Source organism: Semicossyphus pulcher, unplaced genomic scaffold, assembly GCF_022749685.1.
Source record: "Semicossyphus pulcher isolate SPU_LCO1_2020_fin unplaced genomic scaffold, fSemPul1.0.p SCAF_1, whole genome shotgun sequence".
Taxonomy (NCBI): Eukaryota; Metazoa; Chordata; class Actinopteri; order Labriformes; family Labridae; genus Semicossyphus; species Semicossyphus pulcher.
In genome coordinates, this window is record NW_027211603.1 from 6,116,449 (window position 1) to 6,135,063 (window position 18,615).

An 18,615-nucleotide genomic window follows, 5' to 3' on the forward strand; every position below is an offset into this window, starting at 1 on the left:
GCTGAACAAACAAAGAAAAGATCGATGACTACAGATACAAAATCCATACTGGAAAATCCAAGGAAAAAGAAACAAATTCGATGCTCAGGTGAAGGCAAACAGTCTGAAAAGGAAAGCGACCGTCAGCCAGGAAAATCAAGAGTTACAACCGTGACAAAGGGATCCAACCATATACGTCTGGTAAAATTGTGTCCTCCTGCAGTTACTGTTTATCACCATTAGGCGGTGCCAAAGAGAACGACACTGAGATCTTCTAGATTGTCAGTTTCACAGCATGTGGGTGAAACAGCCTTTGTTTGCTCTCGATGAGTGATATGTTTAAATGATAAAAGAAAGCAGGAGGAGACATTTCACCAGATAACACATCTTACATGTGTACAGCACAAGATCAGAAGAGGGATAATAGGTACATCTTTGTCCACAGGGGGCGCCAAAATCAACACAAACTGAAAGTTCCTCACAGGAGCTTTAAAGTTATTATTCATCTGTGTTGAAATGTAAAGTCTAGACGGTGAAATGCCAACTGCGTCTGCACTGTTTGAACTACTACTTTTCATTTAACTCTGTTTCAGTGAGATTTTATTTTATTATTTGTTGTCCTTCTTTAATGAGATGACTGTCATCAGTCTTGGTTTATACAATTCTTCTTCAGCGAGTTTTTACTTTTGGAAACTTTCCCTTTCGCCAGTCATCGCTTAATTAAAAAATGTGCATTTTTACTTCTGTGTAATTGGACTTATCTGGGAGGGAAAATCACTCCAGCCTAATAAAGAAAAAGAACAAATAGAGACAAATTAGAATAATAGTTGGCACTGCAGTTTATTATTTCAATTAGTTTGGGATTTGTTCTCCTGCTGAAGGTAATTGATTTTTTTCCCCATTCAACAACCTAACCTTGCTTTCTCTTTTAAGTACAGAGCTTCATTGCTAATTACACTTTAAATCTATTAGTGTCTTGCTTTAACTGAACTGTGACTCTAACTGTTAACCCCTCTGAGCTTGTGCTGCCCAGTGTTTGCACTAAATGCTTTGTTGTATCTCCTCCTATCACACTGCAGGTAGTAAACAGGCAGCATGAGATGAATGAAGAGGTGTATTGTTGGAGGAACGAGCGGCACCTAGAACAACGCCTCGCACCAATAGCTGGAGCTGCACGGGCGCTGACATCATATCACTCCCACATCTCCCTCTCTTGATTTCAGCCCCCACCCGCTCCTTTCCATTAGCAAGTCGGTCCGTGTCCCTGTGTTATTTAAAGCCAGAGATCCTCCCTCTCTCGCTGAGCCACTGTGTTGCATCTGTCTGCCTCGCCGCATGTGTGTCTGGTACGTGTGTGTGTGTGTGTGTGTGTGTGTGTGAGAGTGCGCTAAAAAACCCAGGCAGCCAGTGGGAGAGCTAGAGAGCGGGGAGAGAGACGCGGGGGAAAGGCAAAAAGCATCTGAGAAGGGAGAAAGGAGACGGGAGTGTGAGAATGAAATTCATCCAGGCTATTTGCTTACTGCTTCTCTGTCCAGCTTTAAGCCTCAACACCAGGTAAGAGATTAATAACAGTTTTTATTTTGTCTGTTTGTCTGTTTCAGCCTGCACGAGACTCTGGAACAAACAGGGGGTTCAAAGCGAACAATCTTAGATCACTAATCTGAAGGTCTGCTCAGTCCTGCCAAACACTGAAGCCTTAATTCGTCCGGCTCTGTGTGCGCTAAGCATGTTGGAGACTGAAAGACTTGAAAGGAGGAAGCAAGAGCTTATCTGTTGAACTAGGCTATTATCTCTCTCTCAGTTCTGTGCAGGCTGAGAGACAGTTGTCCTTTTGTGGTGCTAATTCACTGAATGCGATGCCTCCTGAATAGTGGTGACATTGCTTTTTGGGACTTTTCTGCTGCCTGCTCGTCTGGAAGGAGCAAGTTAAAGTAAAAGGACAAGGCTACTTGTGTTGCGGTATATTGAAAAAAGAGCAGGTGTGTGTGTGCGTCTGAGAATATATGTGTGTGATATATATAAGGCTTTGGGAAGAGAAGCAGAAGGAAGAGTTCTGCGGGAGAAGAATGATCGGGGGAGAAATGTGTGAAGAGGGAGAGTTTTGATGATTAATTAAACCATTGATAAAATCGTCCTTCTTCTCTGCCAGTGCCTGACACCGCTGCCTTAATGAGAGCCGGGAGAGGAAATTCGGGGGCTTTGACTATACCATGGAGACATCACACGCAGGAAGGCATGCATTATAAAACTTGCCTTTCCTTTTTCTGCTCGGCGCAGAAATATCTTGATGCTGTTGTTATCTTTTCTTGGTGATTAGTTGAATCCTGTGGCTGAGAGATGCACGCAGAGAAAGGATGACGGCTCTGAACTCATTGTTTGGTTGTTGATGTTAACTAAACGGACAAGTACCTACATTGTCGTGGTGTGATGCCAAACATGAATGAATGAATTATTGAATTATGCCTTGGGAGAAAGAGTCGAAAGACTAGTAGAGAAAGGAGTCAAGGTTATTCCCTACATCCAGCATATTTGTCAGTATTAGAGAGGTACACTGATGATGCATGAGTCACATAACTAGGGGCTGCATTGATGTATTAACCTCCAGCACTTAGTAGTCAGCAAATTAAGCACTCGCACAGCCTTTAACACACAAACATTTTACTGCTCTTAAAAGGCAAATACATAAATAACCTCCAGGCAACCGCTTCAACCTGTTTTATCACCTTCTTCTGTTTTGATGCTGCGTACAGACAGACTTGTTTAGCCTATGAAACGAGTCATGCTCTCTTTAAGGTTTGATTTATTAAGAGACGCCTTGATTCTCAAGGTTTATTTTTTAATAGTGCGTGCCATCATCGGCCTTAAAGGTGATCTTTGGGGGGTGCTAATTGAAGAGGGAGGCATTATGGCGGTAATTTGGGAGGTCAGCGCAGATTGTACGCTACCTCTTCAGGGGGAATGTCATGAAAAGTAATTACCCAAACACACAGATATAATCAGCTTTTATTAGATAGTTTGTTTGTCTAAACTCTGCATAAAATGTGATGCGCTCAGAAAGCAGGGTTTCGTAGAGGGTAGAGGGGGTTTTCCGGGAAGAGGTGATGCCTGGAGTGTGACCTACTGAAGCTGAATTTATTCCAGATTAAACTTGTGCCTCGTCCTTAACACACCAGCAATATGACCGGCTAGTGTTGAAGTTCTGCAGTTGAAAAAAGGCAACACTTTGAATAAAGTCTTACAAACTGTAATTAACGCAATCCCTTCATCTGTAACTTTGTACATGAAGATAATTTTTTCAGTCGAAAAACAACGTTGGATCAAGTCCCATCTTTTTAACCAATTTGTCGGCATTGTATTTGAGAGGTGTTGATTGAACTGGTGTTGCATTGAATCACGAATTCACTGAAATCTTTGACAAAGGACATCTTAACTACAGAGCGTCTCCCCCACAAAAAAGAAGTTTTCTCAGCCTTCAATATGTGAACTTAGTAAAGAAAAGGCTTTTTATTGGATCTAATGTTCAGATTTCAAGGTCAAAAATGAACTCCGACTCTCATACAAAATGTGTTTCTTATATATTTCGCCTTAGTTTGGTGGCAGCCTCTGTTTGTACAAAACATAACCTGAAATGAGTCATGGCTGAGTCGTTGATGGATTTTTCATGAAGAGGACAGAAATAAGACGTCAACAAGGACATCTTAATATTATTTTCCCGTTTCCAAAGATTCATCACCGCAAGAATCCATGAATGGATTCAATGAAAGGCTGCAGCTGAGAAGGGAAACGCGTTGATCCATAACACCTGTATGCTTCACCATTCTTCCCCTCCTCCTACAGCGGTTGACATGTCCTTATCTCTGTCATATGCACGGAATTAGCTATGCTTTTAATAGCTGCTGGTAATTAGCCACAGCGTAATATCCAGCGATATTGTCTTTTGATCTTCTGCCACCCTGGAGCGCTTCTGCTGAGGCTGTAACAGTTGGCAGTGATGCATTTAACATAAAGGTCTTGGAATTGGTTCTGTTACTGCTGACACTGTCAGATTTTATTGAAAGCAGAGCAGAATATGTCGACTTACTTTCTACAACTAAAATCTTGGAAACATGCAGCTTTTATTTGTCTTTCTTTTCGTTCTCATTAAAGAAAAGACAGAGATGGTCTTCAGATTTGGCTCGCTTCCTCGAAACACCTTGTTTTTGGTTGTTACTCTGTAGGTCACACGAGCCTTATCTTCTGTGACATCCTCACTTTTTGTCGCAATGGGGTAACACTGAAGAGACTGACTGCAAGGTGCATCTGCATGAGGAAAATGAATTGTGACCAGAGCTGTCTGGTCTTCGTATTGCTCCTCCGCGCCTTTGCTTGATCCGCTATCATCACATCAGTGGTGCGTGAGAGAATCCATTTTCTATGTTAGCTGCAACCTCCATTGTGTGACCTGATAGAGTCGCCTTAAGGAACCCGAGTTAATGAAACAGGAACCGTTTCATTTTTTCATGTATTATAGCAGCATTTTGTCAAGCCTTTGGTCCACGGTTAATTCCACTTTATAGCCTTAAAATCAAGCATCCTGTCGGCTGCTGCACTGTTATAAGGAATTCTAAAACATGCATAGACCTTCCATACACATTCACATTTTTTCAAGAATTCCCATTTTTGAACATTATGGAACGTCATTTCCCATTAGGGCTGCACAATATGACAATATAAGTCGTAAAATCAATATCAGAATGTCTATTGTGTGTGTTTTTCTGTATCGTCTTGTGATCGTGATGTTGCAAAACCAGCGTCTGAACTGCTTTACAGCAATTTTTACATAATTCTGACAACGCCTGACGCTCACGTGGGAAAGAACCTGGAGCGAACCATAGAGGGAGGCGCTGTTTATTAACATGGAGAGGGTGGACACACACACACACAATGTGCAGGAAAGGACTCGGTCTCAGCCCAAGCAAAAACAGAAACTCAGGACTCTTATTTGTCAAGTATTTAATTCAAAACATAAACAGGCCTTACCGTGTGGTTATTTCATATAGACTCATTATTTGTTAAATTACCCGAAAAACCTGCTATATCTTTATGGAGAGGATTTTGGCCTTATCGCCCAGCCCTATTTCCCATTATCTGTAGAAGATTGGTAAGATTAACTCTTCTGACGCCAACTTTGATTAAAAAGGATTTGAGTGTAATGAATGGAGTGGATTACTCGGGCCACATGATGGTAGCGCAGGGCTATGTGTCATTGTAGAAATCAATTCGTACTCAGGCAGAACACAAGGCTGCATTGACACTGCTCCCATGAGATATGACTGCCCACGTCTGGGTCAGGGTTGGGGGTGGTGGGTGGAGGAGCTCCTACAGTACAGTACAGTGGAGTAAGACGGATTTCTGCATTTGTTTTTTTTCCTCCTCTATAAAGATCAAACAGTTCCACCTTTTTCCACTTTCAAATATTCCCTTTCAGAGCTTTTCTCGAAACATATTTGACACATTTTCTTGACACTATCTTTGATGTGTCTTACCTTCGCAGACTCTTCTTGGAAACAGTGATATCTGGTGGGATCTCCACCACATCAAATATTTATGAGTATTTTGGACGGCAATTAGAAGGACTACAGAGAGCCCTGGATTATACATAGAGTGCAGAGACGCAGCGGCATTGCTTTATATCTTAACATCTGCCTGTGGATATGAACATATTGTGCATTAAGTGGAGTATGTCTTTAATCTTCTATAGGGTCACACATGAAAAGGAGGATAGTTTATGAGGTGTAGCAATTAATGATGGCGCCGGCTATTACAATAAATGGTACATGATATTGGTGACCAAGGTCATTCCTTTGTATAACCTTTTGTAGCAACATGAATGGATAAACCACATTTAATGTTAGGATATCACATTAAAAGGATCAACTAAATGTGGGAGGAGACATGTCAGTATTTGCTGTCATAGATACTGCCACATGTCTTTGTGCGGCTGTTTTCTCTGTGGATTTCTGTATCTCAAACAACCGCTAAATGGTGCTCGGCCTCCCATTCATTCATCACAACAGCAGATGCCGTCTCTGTCTCAATCTGTCACATGTTTGCCGAGTTGAAAACATCCCACAGATCATCATTTACATCCGATCAATACTTTCTCACAAGTGACAATGAATAAATGCAATGGAGATGTACAGCAGCGGAGAGAAACTCCACATGACGCCTCATTGAGCGAGCGCTCGCAGTCTGAAGTTTGTTTTGATTTGCACTTTAATGATGCCGGGTTGAAACCTGCTGTGTAAAGTGAAGTTGTTCGCTTATATTTTCTCACACATTTGAAGCGTAGGAATTGGTTTAGTGGTCAAGAGTGAAGCAAATGTGGAATTAGACCTCACTATTGAGCAGGGGGAGCTGGTGATGTCGATCCATACATTGATGGACCGCAAATGGTTATCAGGGATAATGGCTAAGTGGAGACAATCCGCCTCTTATCCCTGGGCATTGTTTTGCACTAGGGGAATGAAAGAGTATTTCTAATGACTAAGTCTTACGTTGGAAGGTAAATTTTCTTTCTTTAAGTCGGGCTTGGCTGTGTTGCCATTTGTCATGATTGTTATTGAGCCAGAGCTCCATCATTATCTAAATGAACTGGTGCTTTATTAACACCGACAGACATCATAGAGGTTTTGCATGTTTCAGCTGGAAGCTGTGCATAAACATTTATGCCTTTTGTAGAGCAGGAGTTCGGTGGAAAGTGGTTAAAGTGTCTGACTGCAGTGATGGCGCACCTAACAGATGGCCATCTGCTTGATTACCATGCAAAGGCAACCAAAGAGTTGCTTTTAACATGCAGCAGTAATCTGTGTCTCCAATGGTCCCATGCAACATAAAACATTTGTATGTGTGGAAATTACCCATCTGCACTCTGTTTTTCATGCAGGCAAATAGCATCTAATGCGGACATGATTCCAGATATGACTTTCAGAGGTGTGGTTGGACTACTTGAGATGAGAGAAATTGATATTTGTGCCACCCGGTAATGTCCTCAGCACAAATCAGACGGTGAACGATAATTGAAATTCAAAGGACATGGCGTAATGGTCACACCATGGCAACCACATTGGCCACATGACAGTAATGAAGTGGGCCACAATAAACAGAACCTTGGGTGGCTCCTACAAATGAGAAAGTAATTAAAAGGACCAGGATCAGTGCAGGGTGAAGAGGAGACAGACGTTTTATATTCAAGGCCACATTTCAGGTACTGCGCTGGTGCTCTCATTGCTCTCAGTAGACATTTGAAATGACAGCAGTGTTTATTCTTCAAACACAGAGTGTGTGTCATAGAATACTTGTTTCCGTGCTTCCTGGAACACAAAGTTTTATCATCGCATGGCGTCATGCTCTGATGTGGAATACCAGATGCTGGATATTTGCTTGGTGTGAAAACAAGAACGTTTGGGATGCTGTGACATGTGTAGGTTTGGTTTCGTCTCAAAATGCGATAAAGAGATGTGGTAGTTTTACAGTCAGAGATATGTATGAAGGACTGAACTGTGAATGTAATGTAGGCTTGACTTCTGCATTGAAAGGATTCTGACCTGGAATTAACTTGATATTTTACAAGGCTAAAAAAAACCCATCATTCTCCTTGACATTAATATCAGCTTAGAAACGGTTACATCACTGCATATAACACTTACATATACAGTTTAAATGAACTGCCTATTCCAAACTATCCTAACCTAATAATAAAAAAACATTTATTAAAGGTGCAGTTATCCCCTGTAAAAAGCCACTGTCGGTCAAAGCTGGTGTTCTCTGTAATCGATAGAAGCAGTAATATTTGAAATTGGCGCCATAGCTGTGGAGAATGTTGCGCCAACAGCTTGCGGTTTCGCCCATTCTACATTCCTACAACACCCAGCGTGCATTGCGCTCTTCCCTCTGAAAGGAACGACCCAAGGAGAGATGCTGGAGTAAAATATTACCATTTTGCTGCAGGCAATGGGTCAGAGCGGGACAGAATCCGAAATACGTCGAGAATATACCGGTGGATCGTCTAAAAAATCTTCAGGTCTGCAGTCTACATTTCAAACCTGACGATTTTGAACGAGACATGACATCGGAGACGGGGACTGGAGAAGCGGATAACATCCTCCAAATGCACAGAGCGAAATTACATTTTTTTTCTACCATAATGACATTAGCTCCCATAACAGCGTGATAGGACTGAGGTTAAAAATAGGCAAACTGGCCCTTTAACTATTTCAGCAGCTCAGTGTTTTCTCAGTGGGTAAAATAATGTGCTGATGCTTAATTCAGATGTTTGTAATGGTAGGACATTTTCTGCAGTAATTCCTTTCCACTGGAGAACTGATATTACACACAATTAGTCAAATTACAAAATTCACATTGTCCAAAAATATAAAAAATAGAACTTTGAAATTTGGTCCCATTTTGAAGAGTTTATATTAAAGATCTTAAGCTCTTTTTTTGTGCACACAAAATACATATTTTTGTGAAATTTCCTGCATACATTTGTTTGATCTGTGTGACTGAGCACTTCTTTGCATAGATAATCCCTCCACCTGTCAGGTGTGGCGTTTTGAGATGCTGATTAAACAGCATGATTATTTCACAGATGGGCTTTTGGCTGGTCACAAAAAAGGCCCCTCTAAATATGTGGTTTTATCAAACAACATAATACTGGTCAATTAATTAGTTAATTAGCATTTGTAAAAGACCTAAATGTCCGAACACTCAGTGGCCTGTTTATTAGGTCGAACAAACCTAAACAAATGCAGTCTTATACAACAATCCTGCAGTTAGTTCCACATTCATCCAGGTTTTAATGTTCGGTTTTTAGGGAAATTGTTTTAGCCTTTATGGACATTTCGAAGATTGTGTTTTGCAGTGATATTATTGTGTAACACTGAGTGTTTATATTATTTAGTCTACCCTTGTTAAGCACATTGGACAAAATATCAGAGCAGTTGTCAGAGTAATGTGGTATAATTCCCCAGCATTATGCTGTGACTGTAGCTGCCAACTTCACCATAAAGTCGAATCAACACCTCTCTAAAGCAATCTCAACAAACACTGAACACTCCTAACTTCGGGGACGTAGGATTTATTGCAGAGTTGTGGTGTTACACTGCATTACTCTGAGCTTGGTGCAACTAATAAACTGCAACTGAGAGTATTTTCCAAACATAAATATGCACAATTAAGTCATTAAAGGCAATGAGCTGTGCAAAATGCAAATTTATTAACTCTGAAGTACAGTTAAAATATGCTCAAGTTCAAATGATATTAAATAGCAGTTAAGTTTGTTTTAGCAGACATAAAAAGCTATTTATATCACTTGTCCTATGATCTCCTTTGAGATAAATTCAGAACCTGTCTGGTATCCAGTTGGTCAGTTTGCAGGCTCGATGGCTCATAAGAAGCTCATGTGCAGCACATTAAAAAAATGTGTGTATGTACCTTCAATCTTACTCTGGTCCAATTACATTCAGCCATGGTCCTCACTCTTCAGTGGCACGAAAAGCACGCTGTCTTCCCATCACATGTGGGCTGGAGTGTCAGTTTGTTTACTTTGTCTCTCATTCTCACGATGTAACAAAGGCACCACGCTGGCTGCTGCCAATCAAACAGACAGTGACACGCCCCTCCAGTCGTCTGAGACATAGGCATGTCTGATATTTCCCTGAAGCCCTCTTTTCTTCCTTTTTGTTATGAAAAAAAACAACTATCTACCATACATTAAAAAAGGTTGACATTATGTTTGTTTGTATAGTGGTGTATAGATTTGTCCACAGTAAAAGTTGACAAAATGTGATTTTAGTCAAATATTTAAAGTAAAACTTGCATAAAGTTCTTTATTTGTGCCAAAAGCACAGTATTAACGTATTACCACCGCATGAAGATGGCAGCATTTGTTTTGTGATGCATTCGCTAATTTACACAGCCAACAGCCACAGAGCAGCATGTACATTGATTTGTTCCTGCCACCCGATAAATGTTCACTATCCTACGAGCTCTGGTTTGGTCCTCACTATTTGAAAATAGATTAGGCACTTGAGCTTGGTAGATATTCACATAGCTAGTCATTAAATGTATCTGCTGCTGTTTGCTGTTGAGCAGGAAGCACAGAGTGGGTTTAACAGTGGGTGGGAAACAGCTGGTGCACTTGAGCATGAGGTTGAAAGTTGAGTTTTCTCACAGAAAAATCAAAACAAAAAGCCCAAAGGTGCTAAAATAAAAAATATTGATTTGTGCAGCTTTCAAGTGTCCAAATGGGTCATTAGGTAGTCAGGCATGTTTTTAAAATCTTTATTTAGTGCAACCTCCGTTTTAATCTGCATATTTTTACTGCTTTTATCTGGATTTTATTTGCAGTACTTTTATTTTTAATGTTTGTTCTTTCAACTATTATCGACCCAGGGACTACAGATAAAATTAGCCCTTCAAGCTAACTCAAAAAACAATTTTATTAATACGCTTTTACCCTGTTCAATACAGTGATAACTTCAAAGATACAAAACAATTATTAGTGTCCTAAGGGACCTTACTTTTTTCCCACTTTCTGCTCAAAGAATTGATTTCTTCTCATTGCCCTCTCAATGCATCTCCAATTTAATATAGCTGTTGATTAAGAGAAGCCGTGGTTGAAGTTAGATGTGAATCTCTATTGCTGATCAACCTCTTCATATCTCTGCTTTCCTGCTGTCACTGTAGATATTTGTGTTCGCTTGTCACAGTCGTTGTTGTAATTGGCAGGGACTTAATTGCTCAGTCCCTGTAAACATGGTGCTCGTGTCCTTTCAGTGATGAGTCATTACTGGAAGACTTGGCTCTTTGTTTTACACTGTACTGCAAGATGTATAACCATAATACACAAAAGCTGAGCAGCATCCCTCGTCACAGTGGCTCCTCTTATAAAATGTCTGTTGTTTACATGGGACTGTTCCCGAGCAGATATTGTCTTTGAAGAGAAGCATGGAGGAGAAAGCATCAGTTGTTTGCTTGTGTATGAAAACTGACGTGCAGGGCCGTCCATATGTCCTTTAATGTAGATGTCAGTCATGGAATTAGATTTAAGTCAAAGTGTATTTATGTCCCAAGCTTTATATATGATTTCTCAGCATCTGTGCTCTGAACCCCCAGGAGAGGAAACATTCAGTCATAACAATTTATTTTTAGCTAATTACCATCCAAGCAGCAACTGGTGATTATTTCCATTACTGACTAATCCTATATTATTAATCAAGTTAAGCGCTTGGTCTATGACGTCAGGAAATGAGTGAGTAATGCCCTTCAAATACCCCCCTTGGTGATGCCATGGTGTTTCATGCGTTGTGCAACCAGCACTCCAAAAACCCACTGAGCTTACGATGAGATCAAACTGAGAAAAGCAGCATATCATCACCTCTGAGAAGCTGGGTCCAAAAAATGTTTGGCGTTGTTGCTTAAAAATGAAGATAAACTGACAAATAAATTCAACATTGAAGAAGCAAAGTAGCTGTGGATATTTATTGTCAGTCGACCGATCAGTCGACCGATCAATCAACCATTGCGGCTCTTAATGCTATTAAAGCTTGACAAGTAATATCAGATGAGAAGCTGAGCCTGCAAATTTCTAGGTTGCGTTTAGATTTTATGGTGATGACATTCTCAGGTACCAGGGCAGAATATTTCTTTATCTGTCCGTCAATACATCTCGTTTTCTGAATCTCTTAATAAGCAAACAGTAAAATATTAATGCAAAGTCTACACGTATGATTAGGATGTTAGCATATTGTCCCAAACAAGCATTTACATTATGGACTGCATTATCTAACTAAAAAGGAAACTCTTTCCGTCTTGTGCGTCTGGCTGTTTGTCCCTACTCAAGAGCCGTTCATCCCATTAATTCACACTTGGTGAGCGTACTGCTGTAAACCCAGGAACATTGAAGTAGATTGGACAAGCGGAATCTCAAGCGCCATGGAAGTAGCCACATCAAGGTTTTCTCTGCAACATTTCACGCAGCAGTTGGCCCTTCCCAACGGCCATGCATTTAAAACAGCCACACACTCAATCATGAAAACCCCCTGACAACGCTGTAAGCAGCCAAACTGGTAGCTAATGAATCAGCCCAAGTCCCAACACGTCCAAATGCCAAAGGCCAACATAGCCCACCTGGGTTAGGTGGGCTTCAACTGGGCATGGGCTCGCGGTGGATATTAAGTTGGCTGGTTTTGGGGAACGCATGGTCAGCCAGAAGAGTATACATGGGCTATAAATTCTCATACCTTTCAAACAGTGAATAGGGATAATGGATAGGTCCCTACTAGGATTAATGTACCCATATAGGACCTATATGGAGCCCATCAAGGGCCCTTTATTAGTCCATCTGGGCTTTCCCATGTGGGTCCTCAATTAAAACTGAGGATAGAACTGGCTGGGTCCTGATCAGCCCGGGTGCAACCCATGTGGGCCCAACTTGGACTTGTTCAGTGGGAAATGGACACAGCTCTGAATGGCCAGTCACCAAATGGGCTGAAGTTGCTGAAAATGTCCCTCAGCTGATTTAAATGGTTACCAAACTGTTCTTTTCCCTCTGTAGCTAAAACATCTAAACTACTCCAGCATTTTTCATCAGAAATGAGTCATTTAACATTTTAATTTAACCAATTCTAATGTCTTGAGACTTGTTTCAAACGGTGATGAAAACAAGCAGGATGAGAATGAAGAGACGTAAGGTTATAGATTGATTACTGAATGATATTAAATTGTGTTTCCAGGCAGTGTTGCAATAACATCTTAAATACAGAGATTTAGATAATAGTAGGAACACCTTGAATGTCTATTATATGTGGCAACACAAGGACATGCCCAGAATATAGCTACAATGTCTGGGGGCAAGTTGAGTGAAAATATTTTCCATATGATTGTTTGACCAACACAGTGGGTCAAGTGACAAAGGAAGGACAATTGTGGCATTGCAAACACACTTTCCTGACGGGTAAAACCTCCTGTAAATACATTCTTGATAAAATGACATTTATAAAGACATTTATTTCACACCATTATAGAAAGAGGGTATTCTTTAATTGGAATAGCAACAGTTCATAGAGTTTAGATAACAAGCATACATGAGATTTAGGAGGAGGAAGATAGACAAAACCTGTGTTTGGGCTGATTTTCTTGTTTCCATGCTTCCCTGCTGCTTGTTTGTTTTTTTTCCACCTTTTCTATCCACAGAGGAGCTGCTAAGCAGACAAGGTCTTCCTCAGCATGTTTTCACATTCATAAAGTTACACTCTCTGACACCCGGGAGCTGCCCTTCACAGGTTGCATGGTCTTCGATTGAACAGCTCCACTGAAGCGGGTAGTTTAGTGCTGGCTGTAGGACTACCTCTCCAGTAGTTATCGGGGATCAAACGGGGAGGAGGGAACATTCTCACCTTCCCCACCTTGATATTCTCAGCCTTCCTCGGGATTCATCTATCTGTTATAAGCTAATTCTCTAATCATTAAGCTGCCACGAGCAATCTATCCATTTCCCAATTTCATTCTTTTCTGCTGTTTAATTGGTTCACTGTGGAATGAATCAAAGTGCTCAAAGGCATTACTATATTACACTATATTAGAGGGATCAGAGGATGTAGAGATATTGGTTCTGGCATGGACAGAAGATGGGGATCATAAATAACGCAGTTACACAAAATAAGCTTAGATCGTGTGAGAAAAAGGCCGAGAAATCTCAGTGCTTTCCTCCTTTTTATCAATATATTTATCATGTCTCCGCATCTGCCTGTGCTCCAGTTCTGCTGCTGCCTATTGAGACAGCTCTGTTTTGTAAAAGCTGTCACTAATTGTTCTTTCATTATTTCCCCCCATCATTTATATTCAAATGTTCTGATTTATCCAGATTGTGAAAACCAAAGAAGCATTTTTAGGATGTCATTCATTCAAACCTGATTTAATCTCTGACAAAAAAAAAACATGCTTCATAAACTCTTGCCAGCTGAATCTATAAACTGAAGGGGAATGTTGGCTTGTTGTTTGAGTATGGCTTCGAGATTAGAGTAAGCCAATAACCATATTTACTCGGCGGCCATTTTCCTCTGACATCACGTTCAGGTTGAGAGGCTGTTATAATCTACTGCTATTCCAGCTTTGAAAATCATAGAAACCTTGGGAATCTGAGCAATTGTTGTCATTTCACTGCTTTTCTTTCGATCAGCAACTGGGAAAGCAGTGGGTAGCAAAAAAATTGGGGGACATTGGGCCATAATTCAAGTTTAAACAAAATATTTGATAACCAATAAGCTCATCAGACGACCGCTAACGGAAGCATTCAAACACCTAGTAGCTAACAGTACCGCTTGATTGTGTGATACAGTACGTGTCTGCTGTACTATATGAAAGATGTAAATTGCCAGCTTGCCGTAATGTTTGCTAGTCAACAGGAATGTTAACGAGGAATTGCTTCCATTGGCTAGCTGATGGTACCTCATGGGTTACCCTGAAATATGGCTCTCCAAATTTGCCCTGTGCATTGTTTTTCAGTTGCTGGTGGATCAGGAAGTGGTGGAATGATAACAAGTTGTCACTTACGACCTAAAAACCTGGAACAGAGCAGTACGACATAACAGAATTTGAGATTCCCTTCCTTTGCGTGACAGAGAAAAATGGCCACTGTGAGAAAATGGTAAATCGCTACTTCAAGTAGAATTCAAGCAGAAAGGCCCAAAAGTTCCCCCAATTATAGACTTCACTTATAATAAGTGTTAAGAAAACAAAGGCAGATCTGTTCCAGCTGAAACGCTGGGAACAGTACCAGGAACACCTGTGCAAAATATTGCTGCTCAGTCAAACCACTGTGATGTGAATTGCTGCTTGAAGCCTTCAGCACTTTATTCTTTTTTTCTAAAGAACAGTAATACACCAACACCTGCAGATAACATTGTTTTAAACTGTGCCCTATGCCGCCTTTCATAACTATGATGCAAAAATATTTCTTTTGTATCCAATAATATCCTGTTCCCACAGAGTTACCAACCACTCACAGCTAAAGTGCCAACGGGTAAAAACAATGTAGTGCTTCCCTCAGGAGTGTCACTCTTTATCTGTTCACACAGTCTGGCAGGTACAGAAAACACAAGCACACCACAGTGGATGTATAGTATGAATCCATCACAAAGGAACTGGTTGCACAATCTTTCCCATGTAACATACTTTAAATACTCAACCCCAAGTCAACCTATTTTCTCAAAACTTTATACACCCACATTTATGCAATGCTTCACTTATGGAGTACTTACTATATGATGTTACTTAAATATTTTACATATGCAAATTAAAATGAATCAGCATTGATTTTGGCTTGAAATAGGACATGAGCACTGGTCTCCTGGGTGAAAGTCCTACATTTGATTGACCCATCCACTGAACCCAACCTTTACCCAACATCGACTTTCTCGTTCTTATACTACATCACTGGACTTTGTGGCATTTGGAAAAATCTGCTCTCCTTTAATGTTAATGCCAAGGATTGGCTTATCTCCAAGCTTTAAAGTTGGACTTTGGCGTATGCATTACATACATTTTCTAAGTGTAAAACTTGTCTTATTCCCAGCCAGCTTGGGAGAGCGTGCTGATATAGATATCCGTTAATTTGTCATTAGCAGGCACAAATTAAATCCTACCTTCATGTTCATTATGTTATAAACTCAAACATTTATGTTTCCCATCACCTTATCAAGTTTGGTGCGAACAAACACAGGACTGTCACCTGATCAAGAGATAACCAGAGTTTTAAAGGAGCAGATACTGTACATTGGTATTAATGTTGTGGTAGAGTTGTTGACAATTAACAGCTGTCTTTTCCCTGTCCTCTAAACGTTGTTAAAATGCCCAACAGAGCCCGTTTCAGAAGTTATAAGTGAACAATCATTTAAGCTTGCCTCATAGTGTGCGAGCACAATCAGATATTAAGGGGTGGGGATTTTCTCTCTTACAGCATTTCAGGGGGATCCATGTCCCCGTCTCCCTGTAGGAACTATTACAGAGAAGTCTGTTTCAAGTGAGCTTCATCAGCTCCGAGAGCCGTCTCTGCCGGGTACAGTTTGTGAACTGTTGTGAGGCATTTCAAGCGACAGATCTTTGAGAGTTGTCCCTTGTATATGTTATCGATGTTGAGACTGAAGCAAAGTTGAAATGAATTTGAAAGTAAATTGGACTAAGTTTAAGCCTGCGTTTAGGTACCCTGTCGTTGAGTAATTGAGGTCTGATCAGTTTTGAGAGCACGGATCAGATGAGCGTCTGAGCCGCCAGAGTTAACTCCACAGCTGTCAGTGGTCTTGAGCGTGACTCAACAAAACATGTTAGATGTGAGTTGCACACTTGAGTACTAAGCTTCCCCCCCCTAATGTATGAGCCACCAACAGTATCTACAGACTTACTTCTATACGTCATGTGATAATGTCGCACAAGTCAGAAGAGCGGTGTGTGACAGAGAAGAACTGTCGATCTTCAAGGACAAACAAAACAAAAGTTACGTTCAAGAGCTGAAAGAGATTTTCATAGAGATCCCTGTGAGCTGCCAAACTGCTGCAGTGTTTTTCATTTCCTGTCTTTTATTAACCCCTCCGTATTTGTTCTGCTCTCTCGGCAGGATACTGTACGTTCCAGCCAAGCTGCGATGTACCATTTTCAAGAAACATAATATCTGCGTCTTTTGGTGAAGGCTACATAAATCTGAATCCTTTATCAGCCACCAGCACACCTCTTCCAAGACACCTGGGCGGATTCTGATATTTTTATCTAATCATTTCCTGAGCATATTCTGGTGTCAGGATCCATCCTGGCTGACAAGTGCTGGTTCCATTTGAGCCCCTATCGGTGTGTTTCCAATGTTTTGCCATGACACCTGACTGATAACTGTGGCGTTCGGTGTGTATGCAGAAGGGGAGGATTTCAGCAGTGACACGCGGCATTTAGCATAGAGGAAGCAGTTCAGTGGTGCCCGTGGTGGCAGTTTATCTCGTAAATGTTTTTGTTTTATATTTTGATTGAGGATTTTATGCCTGCAGACCTCAGCAGTTTACAGCACTTCCGAGACTCCAGCTTATTCACTGGAAAAGAAAAATAGTGTCTTGAGGAAAAGAGAAGTGTCAGAAATGTCATTAATCCACAGACTTTGGCCGACAGAGCCACAGTTCGCTTGGATTTGTGGCCATGATGAAACCCAAAGCCAGATCTAAATCAGAGCTATGTTTCTGCCTTAGTGGAAATGTAATTTTATTGTGCATTTTTGACACTAAATAAGCAATCTGCCAGCTTTTAGCTTGGCAATTCTCCAAACCGATTGAAATATCCTTCCCTTGTTTTTTGGGATTCAGCCTGGCGTTACAAAAAATAAACTAGTCAACATCCTACTCACACACCTACTCATATTTCTCGACCCTGAAACAGTGCTCTACCGGATGATGGTGCCAGGAATAAAGGAGTTCTGTCACTTGCCAATCAGTTTTTAGTGTCAGGTTCACTATTTGGCATCAAATGGGAACTCACTCATGCAGAGCAGCCTCTTGCTGATTGCATCTCTGATCAATCCTTGTCCCCGATTTCATTTTCTCCCTCTTCTTATTTTTATTTTGCCCAAGACAACCGCAAACTTCTCGAGAGCAAAGAAGACCTTGTTACAAAATGTGGCCTTTCTTCTTCGTCTGTGTATGTCTGTGCATTGAACCTCACCGCTGGGCACAGAGGGGGCAGCGAGAGGGTGTTATGTTGCTAAAGTCAACCACTCCCATTTGCCTGTCTGTCAGATTTCTTGCTTGGCTGAGCTCCACACAGTGATGGTGTTGACAAAATGACAGGAGGGGGGCACACTCCGGTGAATGTCAATTTGGTTGCAAAGCGGCGCCTCCCCAGGAGCGCTGAAGCTCCCACACACAGAAAGAGAAAATGGAGAGAGCTCTGGTTTATAAAAGGAACGCCCCACAGAACGGGATATTAACATAAAAAACTGTCACATGCATGCATAACAATGTACACCATGCAGTCGCTGCTCTTATACAAGCATAATGTGCACACACTGTGACTGAAATTACATCCCTGCAGCTGCAATTAGCTGCCATGTGGAAGAATTATGACAAGCTGACGATGGTGTGTATCAAACACAGATTCAGTGTCGTTCGTTCGCACAGATCCTGTGTTATCAGAGCTCCCCTTGCCTTGCTTACTGTCCTGACTTGACTGGTGGGATTAGAGATGCATTCTAATGTGTCTCTAATCTCCTAATCTGTCTAATAGGGGGCGCAGTTACACTGGAGCCCTTTAAAACATAAACACAGACTAACTTTGGGGACCGTGGAAGTGATTGGGGACATTTAGTGCCGATCTGAATCTATAATCTAGACATCAGAATTCACAGAGTATTCCTGTTTACCGCTGCATGATATGTCTGGAGCTGCATCCAAAAACTCACCTCACATGTTAAATAAGTTATACCAAACAACCTCCCTGGCGGGTTGAGCAAATTAGCATTTGATGACAGGTGTATGGATTAACACTGATTTAATGAGCTTTATGAAAGTCCCTGGAGGATGAATGCAGGGTTTTGGGATTACCTACTTCCAGGATACTGTTTAA

The 18,615-nt window shown here is 41.1% G+C and overlaps 1 protein-coding gene across 1 annotated transcript in view; it reads left to right on the top strand.

Annotated features, from left to right (window-relative positions):
• Positions 1-1,296: 1,296 nt before the first annotated feature.
• Positions 1,297-18,615, top strand: part of luzp2 (leucine zipper protein 2) — a 189,030-nt gene continuing 171,711 nt past the window's right edge. Inside the window, exon 1 of the mRNA XM_069657841.1 lies at positions 1,297-1,533. Coding sequence (XP_069513942.1) covers positions 1,472-1,533 — 62 coding nt within the window. The 5' untranslated portion in view covers positions 1,297-1,471. The remainder of the gene's footprint in view (positions 1,534-18,615) is intronic.